General features: G+C 44.9%; 1 protein-coding gene across 1 annotated transcript in view; it reads left to right on the plus strand.

Moving 5' to 3' along the window:
* Positions 1-111: 111 nt before the first annotated feature.
* LOC311117258 (uridine-cytidine kinase-like 1) overlaps positions 112-24,494 on the plus strand; it is a 51,655-nt gene continuing 27,272 nt past the window's right edge. Inside the window, exon 1 of the mRNA XM_084192228.1 lies at positions 112-227. Coding sequence (XP_084048354.1) covers positions 148-227 — 80 coding nt within the window. The 5' untranslated portion in view covers positions 112-147. The remainder of the gene's footprint in view (positions 228-24,494) is intronic.

The following is a 24,494-nucleotide window of genomic DNA, read 5'->3' on the forward strand; positions in this document are numbered from 1 at the left end:
TGAGAGGCACTTTGGGACTACGAGTCCTTTTTGGGGGGTGGTGCTCACGAAAATCTATTTTTGACATTAGGCAATGAAACTACAAGACCCAGAATGCAACTGTTTAAGCCCACTCTACACAGCTGATTATCAAATACGGGAAGAGCAATGTCTAACGTGTGCAGAGAAGGAAGGGTCTCAAAGATGGAGTGCGGAGAGAATTCTTCTTCGCTGTCTAATTCTAACAGGTAATTCACTTGACTTGGGGACTGATTGTGGCGACAAGAAGTGAACTATACAAGCTGTTTTTGTTGACTGTTGTTTTTCGTGACAATCTGCATCCTTGGTGAACGTGAACCTACGTTCTGACCTCATGGTTACAAAGGAAGCGCGAGTGCAGTCAGTTCAGAAAGCATCCGTACGCTGTATCAGTTATGGAAGGCAGGAAGTTTCAATGTATTTAATGCATGGTCTGTCGATATAGATACAGAAAGCACTAGGTTCGGTTAACTCTTTCAATATAGGCCTTCATCATGAAGGCCTCATGTCTTGCAGTTGTGCGTAATTGTGGTTTTTGACAGCTTCCGACATGTATAACCTGTTAATAACTCAACTAATAGTGCTCGTGACAGTTTTCTATAGGTGGACTTCACTGCGCATGTTTTCCCAAAATAATCCAGGCACATACCGTTCAAAAACATGCCCCTAATATAATAGAGCCAGTTTTTCAACTTTTGGAATGTGCTAATTGTTTTCGACTTAAAATGAAATAAGGAAAACATCAACTATAATAGCTCATAAACACTATGGAATTAGCCTGTTATTTTTTATTTTTGTACTTAATTTGTAGATATTGTAACACCCTAAATGAGTAGGCAAAATGCAATAATGAGATGTTTGATATTTTGTGGTCACTGCAACCAGAGACAACATATCAGCTTCTGAAGAGAATGGAATGTTAGTGAAGAACTATTAACATATATAAATGGCGTCAATATTTACACTCTAATATATGCAGCAGTGATATGCTTATCTGTTACACATGTCCAATATCCTTCTATACCAACAAAAATCACATTTTTTAAATGCCCAACACAGCATTGTGTTATATTGCTCAACAGTGCAAAATTGCTTCCTTGACTATTCTGAAAAACAGAATGGGAGAGAACCATAGACAAGTGGGCCTCTATTGCACACTAAAGATTGGGTTTCTTTATCTCAAAGTGAAGGCGTGTTAGTAGGACAGATGAAGATACTATGTTGAGTCCATGCCCCTGTCATTTACGTTTTACCTGTTGTAAACCACAAGAGGGTGTTCTTACATTAGCCTAGTTCATACCAATGATGTATATAAACCCTGGATTGCTGATGCTTTGTTTTGGCCATGGAGTAGCTTTGAAGCCACCGGTCGGCCATATTGGCACTCCTCAGAAAAGTAGTCCTCCATAGGAATGAATGGAATTATACAGTATTTCATTTAAATGTTTTAAGGACAAAATTACATGTACAGTGCATTCGGAAACTATACAGACCCCTTAACTTTTTCCACATTTTGTTACGCTACAGCCTTATTCTAATAGCATATAGCCTAGTTAAATGACTTTAGATTTTGTTTATTTATTATTTGAATCACATGACATAGTGTCACTACATATTATAGTATATCAAGTGTAACAATTCAATAACCTCATCCAGGAACACGTGGCCCTGACACATTTGAATCTCTGGCACTATGTTGGCTGGAGAAAGGCCCTGTTGAATATAACCGTATATGAACGTTACCATATGGTGCGTTACAGATCGACAGAACGCCATGAGAGGCACTTTGGGGCTACAAGTCCTTTTTGGGGGGTGGTGCTCACGAAAATTTATTTTTGCCATTAGGCAATGAAACTACAAGACCCAGAATGCAACTGTTTAAGCCCTCTCTACACAGCTGATTATCAAATACGGGAAGAGCAATGTCTAATGTGTGCAGAGAAGGAAGGGTCTCAAAGATGGTGTGCGGAGAGAATTCTTCTTCGTTGTCTAATTCTTGTTTTGGCCATGGAGAGGCTTTGAAGCCACCGGTCGGCCATATTGGCACTCCTCAGAAAAGTAGTCCTCCATAGGAATGAATGCCTACAGCCTTATTCTAAAATTGATTTCAAACATTTTTTCTCATTAAATCTACACACAATTCCCCATAATGATATATTCAATTGATTGGACATGATTTGGAAAGGCACACACCTGTTTAAATAAGGTCCCACAGTTGACAGTGCATGTCAGAGCAAAAACCAAGCCATGAGGTCGAAGGAATTGTATGTAGAGCTCCGAGACAGGATTGTGTAAAGGCACAGATCTGGGGAAGGGTACCAAAAAATGTCTGCAGCATTGAAGGTCCCCAAGAACACAGTGGCCTCCATCGTTCTTAAATGGAAGAAGTTTGGAACCACCAAGACTCTTCCTAGAGCTGGCCGCCCGGCCAAACTGCGCAATCGGAGGAGAAAGGCCTTGGTCGCTGAAAAACATCCCCACGGCATGATGCTGCCAACACCATGCTTCACCGTAGGGATGGTTCCAGGTTTCTTCCAGATGTGACGCTTGGCATTCAGGCCAAAGAGTTCAATCTTGGTTTCATCAGACCAGAGAATCTTGTTTCTCATGGTCTGAGAGTCCTTTAGGTGCCTTTTGGCAATCTCCAAGAGGGCTGTCATGTGCCTTTTACTGAGGAGTGGCTTCCTTCTGGCCACTCTACCATAAAGGCCTGATTGGTGGAGTGCTGCAGAGATGGTTGTCCTTCTGGAAGGTTTTCCCATCTCCACAGAGGAACTCTGGAGCTCTGTCAGAGTGACCATCGGTTTCTTGGTCACATCACTGACCAAGGTCCTTCTCCCCCGATCGCTCAGTTTGGCCGGGCGGCCAACTCTGAAAGAGTCTTGGTGGTTCCAAACTTCTTCCATTTAAGAATGATGGAGGCCACTGTGTTCTTGGGGACCTTCAATGCTGCAGAAATGTTTTGGTACCCTTCCCCAGATCTGTGTCTTGACACAATCCTGTCTCGGAGCTCTACGGACAATTCCTTCGACCTCATGGCTTGGTTTTCCTCTGACATGCACTGTCAACTGTGGGACCTTATGTAGACAGGTGTTTGCCTTTCCAAATCATGTCCAATCAATTGAATTTACCACAGGTGGACTCCAATCAAGTTGTATAAACATCTCAAGGATAACAATGGAAACAGGATGCACCTGAGCTCAATGTCGAGTATCATAGCAAAGGGTCTGAATACTTATGTAAATATTTTTTTTGATATATATATACATTTTCAAAAATGTATAAAAACCTGTTCGCTTTGTCATTATGGGGCATTGTGTGTAGATTGATGAGGATAAAAAAATATTGAATCCATTTTAGAATAAGGCTGTAACATAGAAAAATGTGGAAAAAGTCAAGGGGTCTGAATACTTTCCGAATGCACTGTATGTCATAACAATAAGATGCCCAGCGCTTCATGCCCAGCGCTCTCCACACCCGCACAATTTCAGTCGCACCCTACGCTACACTGCTCTGTTCAATGCATTTTGCGAAACGCAACATCATATGATGCAAAATGAATTATACAGGGACCATTTCTGTATTTTGAAAGTTACATATCTTGAAAACTTGATTGCTGACAAGCAAAACATTTTGGGACTATGTGAAAAATGGGCTAATGAAACAAATACCAAAATATAGTTTTTGGGTGGAGTTTTCCTTTAACAGAAAGTTTTGTCAATGGGTTTGGGGCATGCAAAGTAGGCCATAAATGATATTTTGCTTGAAGTATTGACCAAAGCTTGTGTGAAGTCCTCAGTACTGCACAGGAATGTTATGTAACTAATAGCATGTCCACGTTTCTCAAATAGGAAGGAGTACGGCCTTCACATTTGGGTCTTAACCAAATATTTTGACCCTTGTCACCCTCTCTAGAAAGTGATCTGCTAAAAATGTCGTTTTGGCTCCCCCATTTCACAAGGTCATTAAGACTTCATGAAATTAGCTTGAGAGGTAATAAATGTATAGCTAATGAGATTCGAATCACCATACAGTGACAGATTGGATTAACTGACAAATGGGTACTACACATTTAGCAATTTTATCGTTATACATAGTGCCGTCTTGTCACCTTTAAATAGAGTCCCTTTGCCTTCTGACTGTGCAGTTTATGTTCCAGCCCAGTACTAAGACAACTGATTCAATTAATCAACTACTTTAATTGTCAAGTCCTTGATTAGTTGAATCAGGTGTGTTATTGTTCGCCTGGAACAAAAGCCTGCACCATCTAGGAGACCCCAGGATCGAGATTGAAAAACAATGGTGGAGTTTGGTAGAAAACCTCAAGTAAGCCACACCACAGTATTAGGCCTATTTACTCAATAGCACCAGGGTATTAGGCCTATATACTCAATAGCACCAGGGTATTAGGCCTATTTACTCAATAGCACCAGGATATTAGGCATATTTACTCAATAGCACCAGGGTATTAGGCCTATTTACTCAATAGCACCAGGATATTAGGCCTATTTACTCAATAGCACCAGGATATTAGGCCTATTTACTCAATAGCACCAGGATATTAGGCCTATTTACTCAATAGCACCAGGGTATTAGGCCTATTTACTCAATAGCACCAGGGTATTAGGCCTATTTACTCAATAGCACCAGGATATTAGGCATATTTACTCAATAGCACCAGGGTATTAGGCCTATTTACTCAATAGCACCAGAGTATTAGGCATATTTACTCAATAGCACCAGGATATTAGGCATATTTACTCAATAGCACCAGGGTATTAGGCCTATTTACTCAATAGCACCAGAGTATTAGGCATATTTACTCAATAGCACCAGGGTATTAGGCCTATTTACTCAATAGCACCAGGATATTAGGCCTATTTACTCAATAGCACCAGGGTATTAGGCCTATTTACTCAATAGCACCAGAGTATTAGGCATATTTACTCAATAGCACCAGGATATTAGGCATATTTACTCAATAGCACCAGGATATTAGGCATATTTACTCAATAGCACCAGGATATTAGGCATATTTACTCTATAGCACCAGGATATTAGGCATATTTACTCAATAGCACCAGGATATTAGGCCTATTTACTCAATAGCACCAGGATATTAGGCATATTTACTCAATAGCACCAGGGTATTAGGCCTATATACTCAATAGCACCAGGATATTAGGCATATTTACTCAATAGCACCAGGATATTAGGCATATTTACTCAATAGCACTAGGATATTAGGCCTATTTACTCAATAGCACCAGGGTATTAGGCCTATTTACTCAATAGCACCAGGGTATTAGGCATATTTACTCAATAGCACCAGGATATTAGGCCTATTTACTCAATAGCACCAGGGTATTAGGCATATTTACTCAATAGCACCAGGGTATTAGGCCAACAGTCATTTACTCAACACAACTGCAGTATTACAGAACCTTCTCCTGGGATTATATCCCCAGGGGGATCTCTGTTGCCATGGAGAGGAATGCTACTAATCGGCATAGTAACCAGTTTAGTGACTTTGTTTTGACTCTGCTACTTTAACAGTGATTAGTGTGTAGTGGGACACGCCTGCTTCTCTGACTACAGATGTCCTTGACAGAGTACCTAGAAGTTGTCATAAACACTGATACAGGGTCATGTATGTATCCATTCCCCCTAATGGTTAAGGTTTGAATTGTGGTAGGATAATCTAATCCTAGATCTGTTGTTAGGTGCAACTTCCATATAGCAATTCTATGAACACAGTTACTTACATGGGTTACTGTCTGTGGCTTTTCCACATGTTTGCTTGTGTTTCATAGAAAACAAACAGGAATCATGAGGTTTGTGTGAGAGGGAAGTGTTTGCCTACGGTAAGACTGGGCAGCGTGCGTGTGTTTGTTTTCAGGGCCACTCCTTACTGGTAGCTGACAGAGTGTAGGGTTTCATCATGCTGTTTATTCCCCACTTGTCCCTGAGTGTGTGTTTCAAGTTTCAAGTTTTATTAGTCGTATGTACGGGATACACATGGGATACTCGATCCAATGAAATGCTTACTTGCAGGTTCCTTCTCGACAATTCAATGACAATAAGAAATAATAAAAGATAAGAATACGGACATAAAGTAAATGGCTCAGTAGAATAGAATAAACATTTTAGCATAAGTATAATACAGGAAGGCACAATTTATAGTCCAATATTTACACATTTTGCGGAAGGGGGGATTGGGGGGCAAGGGTTTAAATTTAGCAATCATAATAAGAGTCTGGTAGCAGCAGTTGTGATGTGTGTGTGTGTGTAGCATGAATGTACTGTATATGTGTGGGTGTGTGCGTGAGTGAGTGCATGTGTGCTAAGGTGCAAAGAATCAGCGCAGGTGGTCAGTCCAGTTCAAGTTTTCAGCAGTCTGATGGCTTGTAGATAGAAACGTAACGTTATGATTATAACTACTGTTCCTTGAAGGAGGGAAACGAGGTACACTATACTATGGGGAGTCGCACTCTTGCAACTTCGGTTGAAGTCCTGCCTTCCACAGGTGATAAGCGTGAGGCTCGGATTCATTCCTTCAATTTAAGACTGCTCTTCACCGAGCCCAGGAACGGGCGGCATGGGGCCAAACAGGTGTTGTATCTCTTTTCCCTCCTTCAGGGAACACTAGTTATAGTCATAACGTTACGTTCCCTTTCAGTTAGTCAACTTAATACAACACACTATGGGGAAATATAATCAATCCCCAAGCCAACCCCAACAAATACTAAAAGAAATGGCCCATGGCAAACCACCCAGACCTGACCCCGCTAGATGCGGCAGTCTGAGTATTGTGCACACAGTGCACTGCCTAGTGACTTTCCCATGTCCTAGCAGTAAGCACATTGTGGCCTACACTGGGAGCAGTGACATCCAAGCGATAAAACTTTACAAAGGTGTGTGGTGATGCCCAACTTGCCGCAGCACAAATATCTACTATAGTCAACCCTTTAAACAATGCCCAAGACGCTGCCAGACCCCTGGTGGAGTGGGTGCGTACACCGCTAGGTAACCCTTGCCCCTTGCTGCTATGTTCCAGGGAGATAGTCTCCACAATCCAGTGGGAGAGACACTGCTTAGAGAGCGCCCTGCCGCGAGCTTGATTAGCAAAACATAAAAAGCTGGTAACATAACCGGATATCGCGGGTCCGTTCAATGTACGTGTATAAAGCTCGCACGGGACACAGGGCATGTAACCTCTGTTGCTCTACAGAAGCAAAATAAGCTAAGTGAAAAGGCAAATAGCTCAAAAGCTAAGGATCTGCAGGACATAGCCATGACTTTCGGGGCGAAGGCCGCATTTGGACGCAACGTCAACTTAGAGTCGCCCGGGGCAAACTGAGTACAGGAAGGGTGCACGGATAACGCGTGGAGGTCCCCAACACGTTTAGTTGAGGCCAAAGCCATGAGAAGGGAGGTTTTGTAGGAGAGGATCTTCAGATCCACCAACTCCAGCGGCTCAAAGGGGGCCGCACACAGCGCTTTCAAAACCAGCACCAAGTCCCATGTGGGCGCAATAGGTTTAGATACCGGTCTGAGATTATGTACACCTTTCAGGAACCGCACCACCAGAGGATGAGCCCCCTTGAGGCTCCATCAATTCCCACATGACACGCTGAGATAGCGGCCATGTACACTTTAAACGTGGACAATGTGCGTCCCTGCTCGAAAAGCTCCTGTAGGGAAATAAGGATGTCCCTCACAGAGTACTGAAAAGGAACTATTCCTTTGTCTTGGCACCAGAGCTCAAACGCTTGCCACTTATACGCATTCAGCCCTCTCGTGGAGGGAGCCCTTGCAGACTCAATGGTAGCAATAATATTCAGAGGTAAACCCCTAGCCATCAGATTGGCCCTCTCAGGGGCCAAGCCCATAGGAACCAAATCACCAGCCTCTTGTGCCAAACCTGTCCGTGCGACTGGGACAACAGGTCCAGGTCCTTGCGCAACGGGAGTTGCCATGGGTCCCTGCCTAAAAGGCGAACAAGCTCCGCGAACCAAGGCTGCCTGGGCCAACGGGGAGCCACAAGCCACACCCTCTCCAACGTGGGCTGAATCAGAACCACTGGTGGAAACGCGTAAAGGAGGGTCTGAGGCCACTGATGCGCAGAGCGTCCGTTCCCGACACTGCACATTTTCTTGCGATGCGTAAAGATCTATGTGGGCCCTGCCGAACCTCACCCATATCTGGGCAACCACCCAGTAGTATCCACTCCTGAGGAAGAGGGCCCTCCCCCCTAGATAGCAGAGGCAACCTGGAAAATGCACGGCCTGAAGTGAGAGCAAATGCGCCCTACTCCACAGCAACAGGAAGCGAGCCAAGGTTAGGAGGGGAAGAGACCGATCCCCCCCCGTCATGTGATGTATTCCACCGTCGTCATATTGTCGGATCTGACCAGCAAATGTCGGCCCGACAAACGTGGGAAGAGGCACCTGAGTGCTAAGTACGCATTCAGAAGTTCCAGGTAATTGATATGCCGGGCACTCAGAGACACCGTCCATACTCCCCAAATTGAGTAACCCTCGCACAGCATGCCCCACCCTTGGGGTCACGTGTCTATCGTGACCACCTTGCTGGACAATACCTGGCCCATGAGAACCCCTTGTGACAGCAGCCAGGGATCCGTCCACTGGGCCAGTGCCCGTCCACTGGGCCAGTGCCCGAAGGCATGTCAGGGACACCTGAATCGACCGGCTTAGGTAGCGAGATGCATCCAAGCGTGTTGCTAGCACCCAGCGCTGGAACGGCCGCATCAATAATAGTCCCAGGGGAATGACCACTATCATAAAAGCCATTATCCCCAGTAGGCGCAGGAACTGGCGAAAACATACTAAGTGCCCCAACCGAAATTGGGCCAAGAAGAGCTGGAACCCCCTCTCCGGGGATAGAAATGCATGATTTGCGTACAAGTCTAACTCGAGACCCAGGAGTGGAATGCCCTGCAATGGGGTTAGACAGCTCTTTTTCTGGTTTACAATATAACCTAGAGACTGAACATGGGACACCAACCTGGATGTGAGGAACACCACTTGTTCCTTTGACTCCGCTGCTATCAGCCAATCAACCAGATAGGCCAATACCCTCAGCCCCTGGCCCGCCATGGGTGCCAGAGCTGCCTCCACCACCTTTGAAAAGACGTGAGGCAAGAAGGACAAGCAGAACGGGAGTACCAAAAACTCGTAGGTTATCGCCTCGTAATGGAATCTCAGGAACTTTCTGTGACTGCGGTACATGGACAAATGAAAGTACACATCCTTTAGGTCGATGGTGGTGAATCATTCGCCGGGATGCACAGATCGTAACAGTCGCTAGTTTGTGAGCATCTTGAATTTGCAAATTCTGAGATGTTTGTTCAGGGCACGCATGTCTAGAATTGGACGTAAACCCCCATCCCTTTCCGCATGCGCGCCATTGGTTGGAGCAGGCAGTGAGTCTCCAGTAAAGCACCATCTGAGGGGGCAATGACGCCCCCTCGTGGACTGGAAGAAATAGGTTATTTTTCAATTTTTTTTTATCTCCACCACTCTTGACAGTATTGTGTCTGAATGTGGAGGAGGGACATATTTTATTGAACTCATGTGGAATACACAACACTCTTGAAACCTGAAAACAATGGGGTTGAAACAATGTGTTTAGGTGCAAACGTTTGCCTGAAGTCCGGTCCACTCTGAGTTTGGGGGCTTTGGCCATCGGTGACGTACCCCAATTAGACGTGCCACTTGAAGGTACTGTTGTCACCATGGGTGTTTGGGGCAACTGGCAAGGGAGGACCCAAACTCGTGACATTCCCCATCCCTGAGGTAGGTGCACAGGGGCTGTCTCCTTCCCTGCACCATGGCAGGACCATCTCTCACCTCACCCCTGGAAGTTGGGTGGCGCTTGTGCCAGGCAGACCGGCGTTGCGCCTGGGAACCAGGCCGGTCTGATCTGGTACTGGGCCGGCCCCTGGGGAAGCCCGCTTAGCTGGCAGATCTCTGCCTGTCGGCCTTCCGGAAGATAGGATTCACATTAGCCACGCCCTTGTTAGACTACAGGGCTAAGTAACCAGCTAGCTTGCCATCCACCGAACCTTGATCCTCTGTAGCTCAATTGGTAGAGCATGGCGCTTGTAACGCCAGGGTAGTGGGTTTGATCCCCGGGACCACCCATACCTAAAAATGTATGCACACATGACTGTAAGTCGCTTTGGATAAAAGCGTCTGCTAAATGGCATATTATTATATTATATTATTACTTCTGCCGCGGGGTGAATACGGCCACTTCACCTATGTGTTGGATACTAGGTTTTCCCCCGCTACTCCCGTAGCATGAGGAGGTGGCTGTCCCGGAACTAAGCCCTCTTCGTCACCCGAGAAACCCCAGGAGCCGCCCAGAGACACTAAGTCATCATCCGAACCTGGGCCCTGTATGTAACCAGCCGTCTCACAATCTCCCTGTTGGGATGCTAGTTCCACCTGTTCTGATCACAGCCCCAAGTCTCTCTCCGCCTCTTGCTCCTCGCTCCCAGGAAAGTTTCCATTGGTAACTCCAAGCTTCCTCAAGAATGCTACACGTCTTTCCAGGGAGTTTGCACACAGTACGTGGCATTGTGCACACGGACTCATTCAACAGTTTTTCTTTATTTTTACTATTTTCTACATTGTAGAATAATAGTGAAAACATCAAAACTATGAAATAACACATATGGAATCATGTAGTAACCAAATAAGTGTTAAACAAATCAAAATAGATTTTAGATTTTAGATTCTTCAAAGTAGCCACCCTTTGCCTTGATGACAGCTTTGCACACTCTTGGCATTTTCTCAACCTGCTTCATGAGGAATGCTTTTCCAACAGTCTTGAAGGAGTTCCCACATATGCTGAGCACTTGTTGGCTGCTTTTCCTTCACTCTGCGGTCCAACTCATCCCAAACCATCTCAATTGGTTTGAGGTTGGGTGATTGTGGAGGCCAGGTCATCTGATGCAGCACTCCATCACTCTCCTGTGTTTTGGGTCATTGTCCAAATGATAGTCCCACGAAGCGCAAACCAGATGGGATGACGTATCGCTGCAGAATTCTCCGGCCTTGACTCATCAGCGCCGGAGAAGATGGCTGCCGTTTTACAGCCCTCTAACCAATTGTACTATTATGTGTGTTTTTCCGCGTTATTTGTAATTTATTTTGTACATAATGTTTCTGCCATCGTCTCTTATAACCAAAAAGAGCTTCTGGATATCAGGACAGCGAATACTCACCTCGTATTGGACGAAGACTTTTTCTTCAACGAGGCGGCCGCGAAGGATATCATACAGACACCCGACAAGGCCCAAATCCCCGTCATTCGCGTGAGGAAGAGACGGAGATATCGTGGACGTAGATCGGGGTGCCTTGTAAGGATCCGACGGCGAGCAAGTAAACTGCCTCTTCCATCAATCCTATTAGCCAACGTTCAATCTTTTGAAAATAAAGTGGACGACTTAAGATTACGGTTATCCTACCAACGGGACATTAAAAACTGTAATATCTTATGTTTCACCGAGTCGTGGCTGAACGACGACAATGATAACATTCAGCTAGCAGGCTATACGCTACATCGGCAGGACAGAACGGCTGACTCCGGTAAGACAAGGGGTGGCGGTCTGTATATATTTGTAAACAACAGCTGATGCACAAAATCAAATACTAAGGAAGTCTCGAGGTTTTGCTCGCCTGAGGTAGAGTATCTTATGATAAGCTGTAGACCACACTATTTACCAAGAGAGTTTTCATCTATATTTTTCATAGCTGTCTATTTACCACCACAAACCAATGCTGGCATTAAGATTGCACTGAATGAGTTGTACAAGGCCATTAATCAACAGGAAAACGCTCATCCAGATGCAGCGCTCCTAGTGGCCGGGGACTTTAATGCAGGGAAACTTAAATCCGTTGTACCTAATTTCTACCAGCATGTTAAATGTGCAACCAGAGGGAAAAAAACTCTAGACCACCTTTACTCCACACACAGAGACGCATACAAAGCTCTCCCTCGCCCTCCATTTGGCAAATCTGACCATAACTCTATCCTCCTGATTCCTGCTTATAAGCAAAAACTAAAGCAGGAAGCACCAGTGACTCGGTTAATAAAAAAGTGGTCAGATGACGCAGATGCTAAGCTACAGGACTGTTTTGCTAGCACAGACTGGAACATGTTCCGGGATTCTTCAGACAGCATTGAGGAGTACACCACATCAGTCACTGGCTTCATCAATAAGTGCATCGATGATGTCGTCCCCACAGTGATCGTACGTACATACCCCAACCAGAAGCCATGGATTACAGGAAACATCCACACTGAGCTAAAGGGTAGAGCTGCCGCTTTCAAGGAACGGGACTCTAACCCGGACGCTTATAAGAAATCCCGCTATGACCTCCGACGAACCATCAAACAGGCAAAGAGTCAATACAGGACTAAGATTGAATCGTACTACACTGGCTCTGACGCTCGTCGGATGTGGCAGGGCTTGAAAACTATTACAGACTACAAAGGGAAGCACAGCCGCGAGCTGCCCAGTGACACAAGCCTACCAGACGAGCTAAACCACTTCTATGCTCGCTTCGAGGCAAGCAACACTGAAGCATGCATGAGAGCACCAGCTGTTCCGGATGACTATGTGATCACGCTCTCCGTAGCCGATGTGAGTAAGACTTTTAAGCAGGTCAACATTCACAAGGCCTTAGGGCCAGACGGATTACCAGGACGTGTACTCCGAGCATGTGCTGACCAACTGGCAAGTGTCTTCACTGACATTTTCAACATGTCCCTGACTGAGTCTGTAATACCAACATGTTTCAAGCAGACCACCATAGTCCCCGTGCCCAAGGACTCTAAGATAACCTGCCTAAATGACTACCGACCCGTAGCACTGACGTCTGTAGCCATGAAGTGCTTTGAAAGGCTGGTCATGGCTCACATCAACAGCATTATCCCAGAAACCCTAGACCCACTCCAATTTGCATACCGCCCCAACAGATCCACAGATGATGCAATCTCTATTGCACTCCACACTGCCCTTTCCCACCTGGACAAGAGGAACACCTACGTGAGAATGCTATTCATTGACTACAGCTCAGCATTCAACACCATAGTGCCCTCTAAGCTCATCACTAAGCTAAGGATCCTGGGACTAAACACCTCCCGCTGCAACTGGATCCTGGACTTCCTGACGGGCCGCCCCCAGGTGGTAAAGGTAGGTAACAACACATCTGCCACACTGATCCTCAACACGGGGGCCCCTCAGGGGTGCGTGCTCAGTCCCCTCCTGTACTCTCTGTTCACCCATGACTGCATGGCCAGGCACGACTCCAACACCATCATTAAGTTTGCCGACGACACAACAGTGGTAGGCCTGATCACCGACAACGATGAGACAGCCTATAGGGAGGAGGTCAGAGATCTGGCCGTGTGGTGCCAGGACAACAACCTCTCCCTCAATGTGACCAAGACAAAGGAGATGATTGTGGACTACAGGAAAAAAAAGAGGACTGAGCACGCCCCCATTCTCATCGACGGGGCTGTAGTGGAACAGGTTGAGAGCTTCAAGTTCCTTGGTGTCCACATCACCAACGAACTATCATGGTCCAAACACACCAAGACAGTCGTGAAGAGGGCACGACAAAGCCTATTTCCCCTCAGGAGACTAAAAAGATTTGGCATGGGTCCTCAGATCCTCAAAAAATTCTACAGCTGCACCATCGAGAGCATCCTGACTGGTTGCATCACCGCCTGGTATGGCAACTGCTTGGCCTCCGACCGCAAGGCACTACAGAGGGTAGTGCGTACGGCCCAGTACATCACTGGGGCAAAGCTTCCTGCCATCCAGGACCTCTATACCAGGCGGTGTCAGAGGAAGGCCCTCAAAATTGTCAAAGACTCCAGCCACCCTAGTCATAGACTGTTCTCTCTGTTACCGCACGGCAAGCGGTACCGGAGTGCCAAGTCTAGGTCCAAAAGACTTCTCAACAGCTTCTACCCCCAAGCCATAAGACTCCTGAACAGCTAATCATGGCTACCCGGACTATTTGCACTGCCCCCCCACCCCATCCTTTTTACGCTGCTGCTACTCTGTTAAGTATTTATGCATAGTCACTTTAACTCTACCCACATGTACATATTACCTCAACTACCTCAACTAGCCGGTGCCCCCGCACCTTGACTCTGCAACGGTACCCCCCTGTATATATAGCCTCCCTACTGTCACTTTATTTTACTTCTGCTCTTTTTTTTTCTCAACACTTTTTTTTGTTGTTGTTTTATTTTTACTTTTTTTGTTTAAAATAAATGCACTGTTGGTTAAGGGCTGTAAGTAAGCATTTCACTGTAATGTCTGCACCTGTTGAATTCGGCGCATGTGACCAATAAAATTTGATTTGATTTGATTTGGTAGCTATGCTGGTTAAGTGTGCCTTGAATTCTAAATAAATCACGGACAGTGTCACCAGCAAAGCACCCCCACACCATCACACCTCATTCTCCATGCTTCATGGAGATCATCCGTTCACCTACTTTGCGTCTCACAAAGACACGGCGGTTGGAACCAAAAATCTCCAATTTGGACTCATCAGACCAAAGGACAGATTTCCACCGGTCTAATGTCCATTGCTCGTGTTTCTTGGCACAAGCAAGTCTCTTCTTATTATTGGTGTCCTTTAGTAGGGGTTTCTTTGCAACAATTCGACCATGAAGGCCTGATTCATGCAGTTTCCTCTGAACAGTTGATGTTGAGATGTGTCTGTTACTTGAACTCTGTGAAGCATTCATTTGTGCTGCAATCTGAGGTGCAGTTAACTCTAATGAACTTATCCTCTGCAGCAGAGGTAACTCTCTGTCTTCCTTTCCTGTGAGAGCCAGTTTCATCATAGCGCTTGATGGTTTTTGCGACTGCACTTTAAGAAACGTTCGAAGTTCTTGAAATGTTCTGTATTGACTGACCTTCATGTCTTAAAGTAATGATGGACTGTCATTTCTCTTTGCTTATTTGAGCTGTTCTTGCCATAATATGGACTTGGTATTTTACCAAATAGGGCTATCTTCTGTATACCACCCCTACCTTGTCACAACAAACTGATTGGCTCAAACGCATTAAGAAGGAAGGAAATTCCCCAAATTAACTTTTAACAAGGCACACCTGTTAATTGAAATGCATTCCAGGTGACTACCTCATGAAGCTGGTTGAGAGAATGCCAAGAGTGTGCAAAGCTGTCATCAATGTAAAGGGTGGCTACTTTGAAGAATCTCAAATATAAAATAGATTTTGATTTGTTTAACACTGTTTTGGTTACTACATGATTCAATATGTGTTATTTCATGGTTTTGATGTCTTCACTATTATTGTACAATGTAGAAAATAGTAAAAATAAAGAAAAACCCTTGAATGAGTAGGTGTGTCCAAACTTTTGACTGGTACTGTATATCGTTAGTATCTTTCAGAGAAATACTATAATCGCATGACTGGAGGCATGATCACGACCCCAAACCCGGCATAGCCATCGTCGTCTCGGTCGCTTTCTCAGCCATTTACTAATTGCGCTAGCAAATTGAAGAATTACTACAGTAATTGTTTGTGATTAGGAAACATATGAGAATAAGTACAAGCTTCAGCACACAATGTCCAGGGGGTGATATGCTCTACCGCTATGGGACAGTTTAGTTGGCGCAACGTAGGACAGTCTCGTTTTCCAATTGTTTATTTTAGTAGCTTGAATCGTTCCTGTTCACACCGAGGTGAAGAGTGGAAAATTGAAGGAATTAATCCGAGCCTCACACTGGCACCGTTTCGAGTAGATGTTTTAGATGGGTGGGAGCACGGTCCCGGTGATGTACTGGGCCGTCTTCACCACCCTCTGGAGGGCCTTGTGGTTGTGGACAGAGCAATTCCTGTACCAGGCTATGATGCAACCGGTCAGGACGCTCTTGATGGTGCAGCGGTAGTATTTGGAGATGACCTGGAGTGGCATGCCAAATTTCTTCAGCGCCCTCTTGACGAGTGGTGGTGTTGTTGGTCCATGTCAAGTCCTCTGTGATGTGGACACCGAGGAACTTAAGACTGCTGACTCTACTGCAGTCCCGTTGATGTGGATCAGGGCATGTTCCCTACTCTTCTTCCTGAAGTCAACAATCAACTCCTTTGTTTTGCTGACGTTGAAGGAGAGGTTGTTGTCCTGGCACCACAATGCCAGTTCACTTACCTCCTCCCTATAGGCTGACTCGTATTGTTGGTTATCAGGCCTACAACCGTGGTGTCATCAGCAAACTTGATGATGAAGTTGGTGTCGTGCAAAGTCACGCAGTCGTGAGTGAACAGGGAGTACGGCAGAGGGCTGAGGACACACCCCTTAGGGGCCCTGTGTGGAGGAGGTGGTGTTGCCAATCCTCATAGCCTTTGGTCTGCCCATCAGGAAGTCCAGGATCCAGTTGTAGAAGGTGGTATCCAGACCAAAGTCTCGGAGCTTGATGTTGAGCTTGGAGAGAACAATAGTGTTGAATGCTAAACTGTGGTCAATGAACAACATTCTCACATAGGTGTTCCTCTTGTCCCAATGTGTTACGGCCATGTGAACAGCGATGGAAATGGCATATTCCGTGGATCTGTTGGAGCTGTAGGCAAATTGGAGTGGGTCCAGTTTGCTGGGCATGCTGGCCTTGATGTGGGCCATGACCAGCCTCTCAAAGCACTTCATGATGACCGGGGTGAGTGTGACGGGGCGATAGTCATTTGGGCATGTCACCATGTTTTTGGGGACTACATCCTGGGACAGGTGGGGACTAAAGCCTGGGATAGGGACAGGTTGAAGATATCCGAAAAGACACCCGTCAGCTGGTCAGCACACACTCTGAGGACGCGGCTTTGTGAGTATTCACTCTTTTTAGAGTTTTCCTCACTTCGGCCTCGGAGAGCGTAAGCACCTGGTCGTCCGGAGCAGCAAGAGTCTTCCTGGATGGCTCGGTATTGTCTGGCTCGAAGCGAGCACAGAATGTGTTAATCTTGTCTGGGAGGGAGGCTTCGGTGGGCAACACACAGCTGGATTTGCCTTTGTAGTCTGTAATCCTTGCCACATGCGTATCGAGTCTGAGTTGTCGAACATCAATTCAAGTTTGAGTCTCTATTGTCTTTTTGCGTCCCTAATGAATTTGCGGAGCTCTTACCTGCTTGCCTTGTATATGTCGCGCTCCACAGAGTCATCAGGGTTTGTTCTGCTGACATTGAATGCTGCAGTACGGGCTCTCAGCATTGTACGGAAATCTCTGTTCATCTAGGGTTTTTGGTTAGGGTATGTCCGGATTGTTATTGTGGGTACAACATCAACACATTTTCTAATGAAGCCTGTGACTGATGATGTATATTCCTCAATGTTGATGGATGAGTCCTGGGTGGATGAATCTTTGAACATATTCCAATCAGTATTCTCAAAGAAGTCCTGCATCATTGAGTCTGCCTCCTCTGTCCAGTGCCTCACTATTCTCTGTGTCGGTGGCTCCCTCTTGAGTTGCTGCTTGTAGGTGGGAAGTAGGAACAGAGATGTGATCTGATTGGCTGAAGTGGGGGCGGGGGAAGGCTTCGTATGCGTCGCGGATGTTTGTATATACATGGTCCAGCACGTTGTTTCCTCTTGTGGGGCAGGATACGTGTTGGTGATATTTTGGAAAAATGTGTTTTAAATGTGCTTGGATAAACTCACCCGCGACAATACAGACCGCTTCCGGGTGAGAGGATTCTTGCTGGCTAATGATTTTGTACAGTTCGCTGAGTGCCGCCTTGGTATTTGCTTGTGCGATATGTACATAGCTGTGATAATAACACAGGAGAATTCCCTCTGCATATAGTGGGGTCAGCATTTTAGCATCAGGAACTCCAGGTCGGGTGAACAGAAGCTCGAGATATTTTAAACTTTGGTACACCAGGAATTGTTGATGAGGAAACATACCCCTCCCCCTACTCTTACCAGAAGCCGCTGTTCGATCCATACGGAAAATGGAAAAGCCATCTGTGTGTGTGTGTGTGCGCATGTGTGTGCACGATGTCATGCTGCTGTCCCCAGACTCGGGTGTCAGGCACGTAGAGACACAGTGACGGCCCACTAGGGAATATTATTGCCCCTCCCTCTGTACTCCTCTCTGTCTTTCCCTCCTTTTGTCTCTTGCTCCCTCTCTCTGAGAAAGCTAACACTCCTCTGTTTGTTTGTTGTTGACTTAAAGTACAACTCAAACATGGAGGGAGCATTTAGAAGCTCTCCTCCTCTCTCTCGCTCTCTCTCTCTGTTTCTTTTTCTCTGTCTCTTGTAGTGAAGTGTTGTGACAGTGACTGTCAGAAACAGATTACCAGTTGGTTGGCGGGCCTGGCAAGGCGAAGGTGTGTGTGTGTGTGTGTGTGTGTGTGTGTGTGTGTGTGTGTGTTGGGGTGTATACATCTGCAGAAGAGAGGTCTCTCTCTAACCTGCTGCTATTAATACCACCTAACGAACATAATCTGGAGGACAGGTTATCCTCTTACGTTTGTTGGCTGCACGGCTGGTTGCGGAGCACAGGGGAGGTGAGGGGGAGTGAGAGAGAGAGAGAGAGAGAGAGAGAGAAGGAGAGGGAAATCAGGCACTGCTGCAGATTCTTTCCTATTGCGCTCTTTATCTACAATGTTCTCTCTCTGTCGCTCGGAGTGAATAGAAAGCTAAACAGATGTTTAAAGCATAGTTTCGTTTCTCCCCCAACCGTCTCTATCTCTCTCTCTTTCCTTTCTTTCTCGCTCTCCCTTTCTCTCTGTTGTGGACGTGCCTAGCCAGAGGGGCAGTAGTACTAAGTGCCTCCTGTGCACTTGTGTATCAGTAGTTGATGTCAACCTCACTGACAATAACAGAACTGAAACACTAGTTAACATTTCATAGACAAACCATTATTCTCCTATCATCTCGTTTCATCATGAATACTTTGAATACAGGAGCTAGGATATCAGGCTGCTGGACTGTAACAGGCTGCAGGTAAGTGCCTCCTCACATTTATTTATATATTTATTTTTATTCTACCGTCTTTTGTCTTATTTTTTCTCTATTTCTATATAGTTTACCCCTCTCTATCTTTGTGTTTAAGACTGAGCTCCATGTGAGCTGCGTCATTCATTTAATTTCATTGTATTTATTTAGCCAGGATAGTTGATTCAGTAACACTTGCCACTGTTTTTCAGGGAGTCCTGTACATGCCTGTGTGTTTTCATTCCCTCCACTCCTCAGTAGCAGTGACTAGTGAGTGATCCCTGTCTGTCTGTCTGTCTGTCTGTTTAAAAAGAGACGGGCTGGCAGGACAGGACCAACCAATCTCTGCTATAGCTAGTGAGCTTTAGTAGAATACAAGTTTTTGCTGTGATGGTGAAGGGTTAGCTATTTAGCTTATGTCATAGCTTACCTGAGGGGTATCCTATGAAGCAAGCTAGATCTACTCAGGGTTTTCTAAAGCTAACCATCTTCAGTTAGCTTCACATTCCAGCTCAGGCTTCATCCGTACTGACAGTGGATATTGCTCGTCCGCCTGCCGCTAACTCTAGCAGGCATATCACACATAGCTAGTTGAACGCCAAACTCTTAATTGAGACAATGCTGAAACATCAATCCATGGGCGAGTCAGTGCCATATTTTCATTTGTACCGAAATCAAAATAAAATAAAAGTTATCTTGCAAATTCAGCAGGCTATGTTGTGAAATAGGCTTTTAGAAGGGCCATCTTATTACTTATTGTTAATGCCATCTTTGATGTGCATATCAATGCACAAGCATCTTTTTTCCCACTCCTATCTATATATTTTTTATTAAGTCATACAAAGTGTTACATTGTGTGAAGTTTAAAATGCATTCTGTCGTTACTAAATGTGCAATGTGATATATTTTAACATTACAATTTTTTGACATAAAATACTAATTTGATTAATTAAATATTGAATTAGTCATCTTCCTCTGGGTAGGTTGGGTAATTTCGGGTTAGTTTGTGTAATGGTGAGTAAGGATGAGTTATGTGAAATCTGGAAGTAAGGTTTGCTGTGTACGCATCAAGACGTTATTTTGTGTTGCAGTATGTGGAGTTGGGTGGTTAAAATGCAACATGTTGCATCGCCTGTGACCCACCATCTTGTTTACTGTTTACTATTATTATCAGTGCCAGGGGGGCCTGGATAGCTCCTCCATCTGAACTACTAAACGGCTCACATGGTTTGCTCTTATTTGCTGCTCTCTTTTATATAGACTTTCATGTTTGCAAGTTTGTGTGCGTTAGAGTGTGAGATAGGAATTTACACATTTAAAGAGATCAAATCAAATTTTATTGGTCACATGCACGTGTTTAGCAGATGTTATTGCGGGTCTAGCGAAATGCTTGTGCTTCTAGCTCTGACAGTGCAGGAGTGTAGGCCTCCTGTAGCTTGCAACGCCAGGGTTGTGGGTTCGATTCCCACCTGGGGCCAGTATGAAAAATGTATGCACTCACTAACTGTAAGTCGCTCTGGATAAGAGCGTCTGCTAAATGACTAAAATTTTAAATGTAATATCTAACAAGTAATATCTAACAATTTCACAACATATACCCAATACACACAAGTCTAAGTAAGGAATGGAATTAAGAATGTATACATGTGGATGACCAATGACAGAGCGGCATGGACTAAGATACAGTAGAATATTATAGAATACAGTATATACATATGAGATGAGTAATGCAAGATATGTAAACATTATTAAAGTAACTAGTGTTCCATTTCTTAAAGTGGCCAGTGATTTCTAGTCTATGTCTATAGGCAGCAGCCTCTAATGTGCTATTGATGGCTATTTAATAGTCTGATGGCCTTGAGATAGAAGCTGTTTTTCAGTCTGTCGGCCCCAGCTTTGATGCACCTGTACTGACCTCGCCTTCTGGAAGATAGCGGGGTGAACAGGCAGTGGCTCGGGTGGTTGATGTCCTTGATGATCTTTTTGGCCTTCCTGTGACATCGGGTGCTGTAGGTGTCCTGGAGGGCGAGTAATGCATTGGGCAGACCGCACCACCCTCTGGAGACCCCTGCGCTTGCTGGCGGTGCAGTTGCCATACCAGGCGGTGATACAGCCCGACAGCATGCTCTCAATTGTGCATCTGTAAAAGTATGTGAGGGTTTTAGGTGCCAAGCCAAATTTCTTCAGCCTCCTGAGGTTGAAGAGGCTTTGTTGCGCCTTCTTCACCACACTGTCTGTGTGGGTGGACCATTTCAGTTTGTCAGTGATGTGTACGCCAAGGAACTTGAAGCTTTCCACCTTCTCCACTGCGGTCCCGTCGATGTGGATAGGGGGGTGCACCCTATGCTGTTTCCTGAAGTCCACGATCATCTCCTTTGTTTTGTTGACGTTGAGTGAGAGGTTATTTTCCTGGCACCACACTCCCAGAGCCCTCACCTCCTCCATGTAGGCTGTCTCTTCATTGTTGGTAATCAAGCCTACTACTGTTGTGTCGTCTGCAAACTTGATGATTGAGTTGGAGGCGTGCTTGGCCACACATTCATGGGTGAACAAGGGAGTACAGGAGTGGGCTGAGCACGCACCCTTGTGGGGCTCCGCAATTGCGTCACACCCTCCATATGTAGCCTCCGACCACTTTTTCGGATCAAGCATAAATTGGAGTTTAGTCTAGGCCTCCGCAAAGTTCACTGAGATGGGCGCAAATATATACACTACCAGTCAAAAGTTTGGACACACCTACTCATTCAAGGGTTTTTCTTTATTTTTTACAATTGTTTGCATTGTAGCATAATAGTGAAGACATCAAAACTAGGAAGTAACACATCATGTAGTAACCAAAAAGTGTTTTATATTTGAGATTCTTCAAATAGCCACCCTTTGCCTTGATGACAGCTTTGCACACTCTTGGCATCGACCAGTCGATTAATTGTGGTCAGCCCTATACTTAACGTATAGTTATAAGCAGTGGCGTAGCACGCCCCCCCCCCCCCCCCCCCCCCACCATTTTTTTTTTTGTTATATATATACAGTATTTTTAACAGTATTGAAAATTATACCATCTTTATTTGGAAAACCCCTGGATGTGGTATAAACTGTAAATGGCCCAAGCCTAACCCAGATAAACTCTACTGCTTTGTATTGAGGGATCTCTGTGTCCTATTGTTGCTTTTCAGAAAGAATGGGAAAAGCACATGCAGAAAACGAATTATATGCGGAGGCTGCCATGCATTTCTCCCTGCTTCCTCTCCATGCTTCCCCGGGTGGGATGGGTCGGATATGATAACGCTGAGCTCTTGTTACCTTGCTCCCCTCCCCCTGATGTTTGCCTGTCACCTTTGACCCCTTGGTTGTTCCACTTGAAGGTATTTAGGCTATAAAGCCATGGGGTGGAGTAGCACAGGGGAGTGGAGCCACACAGGTAGTGAAAGTCCAGAACAGGAAGGAACATCTACTACCTACCTACCTACCTGGGACTGTCTCTTTTTCCTACCACAGAAATGGGTTCCTGGTTCTTACAAACCTCTAAGGGAGAGGTGTGGATCTCTCGCTTAATACAGTAGGTGTTGGACACATTATATATATATATATATATATATATATATATAGAGAGAGAGAGAGAGAGAGAGAGAGAGAGAGAGAGAGAGAGAGAGAGAGAGAGAGAGAGAGAGAGAGAGAGAGAGAGAGAGAGAGAGAGAGAGAGAGAGAGAGAGAGAGAGAGAGAGAGAGAGAGAGAGAGAGAGAGAGAGAGAGAGAGAGAGAGAGAGAGAGAGAGAGAGAGAGAGAGAGAGAGAGAGAGAGAGAGAGAGAGAGAGAGAGAGAGAGAGAGAGAGAGACAGAGACAGAGACAGAGACAGAGACAGAGACAGAGACAGAGACAGAGAATAGTAATAGATGCATTTGAATGCCCCCCCCCCCACCTCCCTGTATTGAGCTCTTCGTCTGATGCCATCCCATGCCCATGCGTCCAATGAAAAAGATGCACTCTGTAGGTCTATATGTATAAATGTCTGTTGCAAGTACCTGTGAACCAATCACAGCTGTTCTAATGTTGTGACGGGCAGCGATCGGGTCTGGGTTGGTGTTGGTTTTGCATATCCATTATGTGCATGCAAATTCACATTTGCAGGTTCAAAGTACTAATGCTGTGTTCGTAATCAAGTGGGAGGTGGGAATTTACCAGTTGTGAAGTCTTAAATACCAGTTGGATGCATTCACGTGCTTTGAACTCGTTGAGAAATGCTGATTGTCTAATTGCTAACAAAGCTGCTTAAACCATAAACTAAAAGTACAGCTATTATGCTTGTAAACAAATGACAGTGTTCAAAAAACATATTAATACATGTATTTTTAGAAATAATGTTTTGTTGTTGCATATAACTGCCAAAAATGATGTTATTAAGATAATTACCTTAGTAGGTGCCGTCAGAGGTCAGCTTGTGGGAAAGTGGGAGCTCAGGATGATAGACCAGTTTCCCACTAGTAGTTACCAGTTGTAGGGCCGTTCAATTGGATTTTTCCCAGTCTTATGTGGTAAATACCCACTTGGTTATGAATGTAGCATTATGCTCTCTCTGTCAAAGATGGGTCTGCTAAGAGAGCTCATCTTGCAAGATCCATGCCATGTTTATGAGGCTACTTAGCAACCATAGGCATTTCAGTAGTTAGTAGTAACTAAAATAACAAGTTATACTACACTGTGTGCACAATTATAAGGCAAGTTATTTTTATTATTTAGATTAATTTTATTATTGAACAACTACAGTGCTCTCAGTCAATCCAAAATGTTAATACACCTCAAACCTGAATATTTAAGAAAGTAAAAAAAGGTTTTGGCTTTCTTTGGAGAATATCTATGTGTGCACAATTATTGGGCAACTATTTGTGTGCAGAATTATTATGCAACTAAATGAAAAACGAAAAGTTCCCCATCTCACTTGTTTATTTTCATCTGTTAAAGTGAGAATAATAAATAAACAACTCAAAATTTACAAATAAACATTTTTGACATTTCAAAAAAAAATCTGTGACCAATATAGCCACCCTTCTTTTCAATAACAGTCATAAGCCTTCCAATAATGGAGTCTGTCAGTTTCTTGATCTGTTGACGATCAACTCTTTGTGCAGCAGCAACCACAGCCTCCCAGACACTGGTCAGAGAGGTGTACTGTTTTCCTTCACCGTAAATCGATCGTTTAAGAAGGGACCACAAGTTCTCAATAGGGTTTAGGTCAGGTGAGGAAGGGGGCCATGTCATTATTCTTTCATCTTTAAGGCCTTTACTGGCTAGCCACACAGTGGAGTACTTCGATGCATGCAATGGAACATTGTCCTGCATAAAAAGCATGGTCTTCTTGAAAGATGCAGACTTTTTCCTGTACCACTGCTTGAAGAAAGTATCTTCTAAAAACTGGCAGTAGGTTTGGGAGTTGAGTTTGAGTCCATCTTCAACCCGAAAAGGTCCAATTAGCTCATCTTTAA

Source organism: Coregonus lavaretus, assembly GCF_964263955.1.
Source record: "Coregonus lavaretus genome assembly, contig: HAP1_SCAFFOLD_2160, whole genome shotgun sequence".
In the NCBI taxonomy this organism is placed as follows: Eukaryota; Metazoa; Chordata; class Actinopteri; order Salmoniformes; family Salmonidae; genus Coregonus; species Coregonus lavaretus.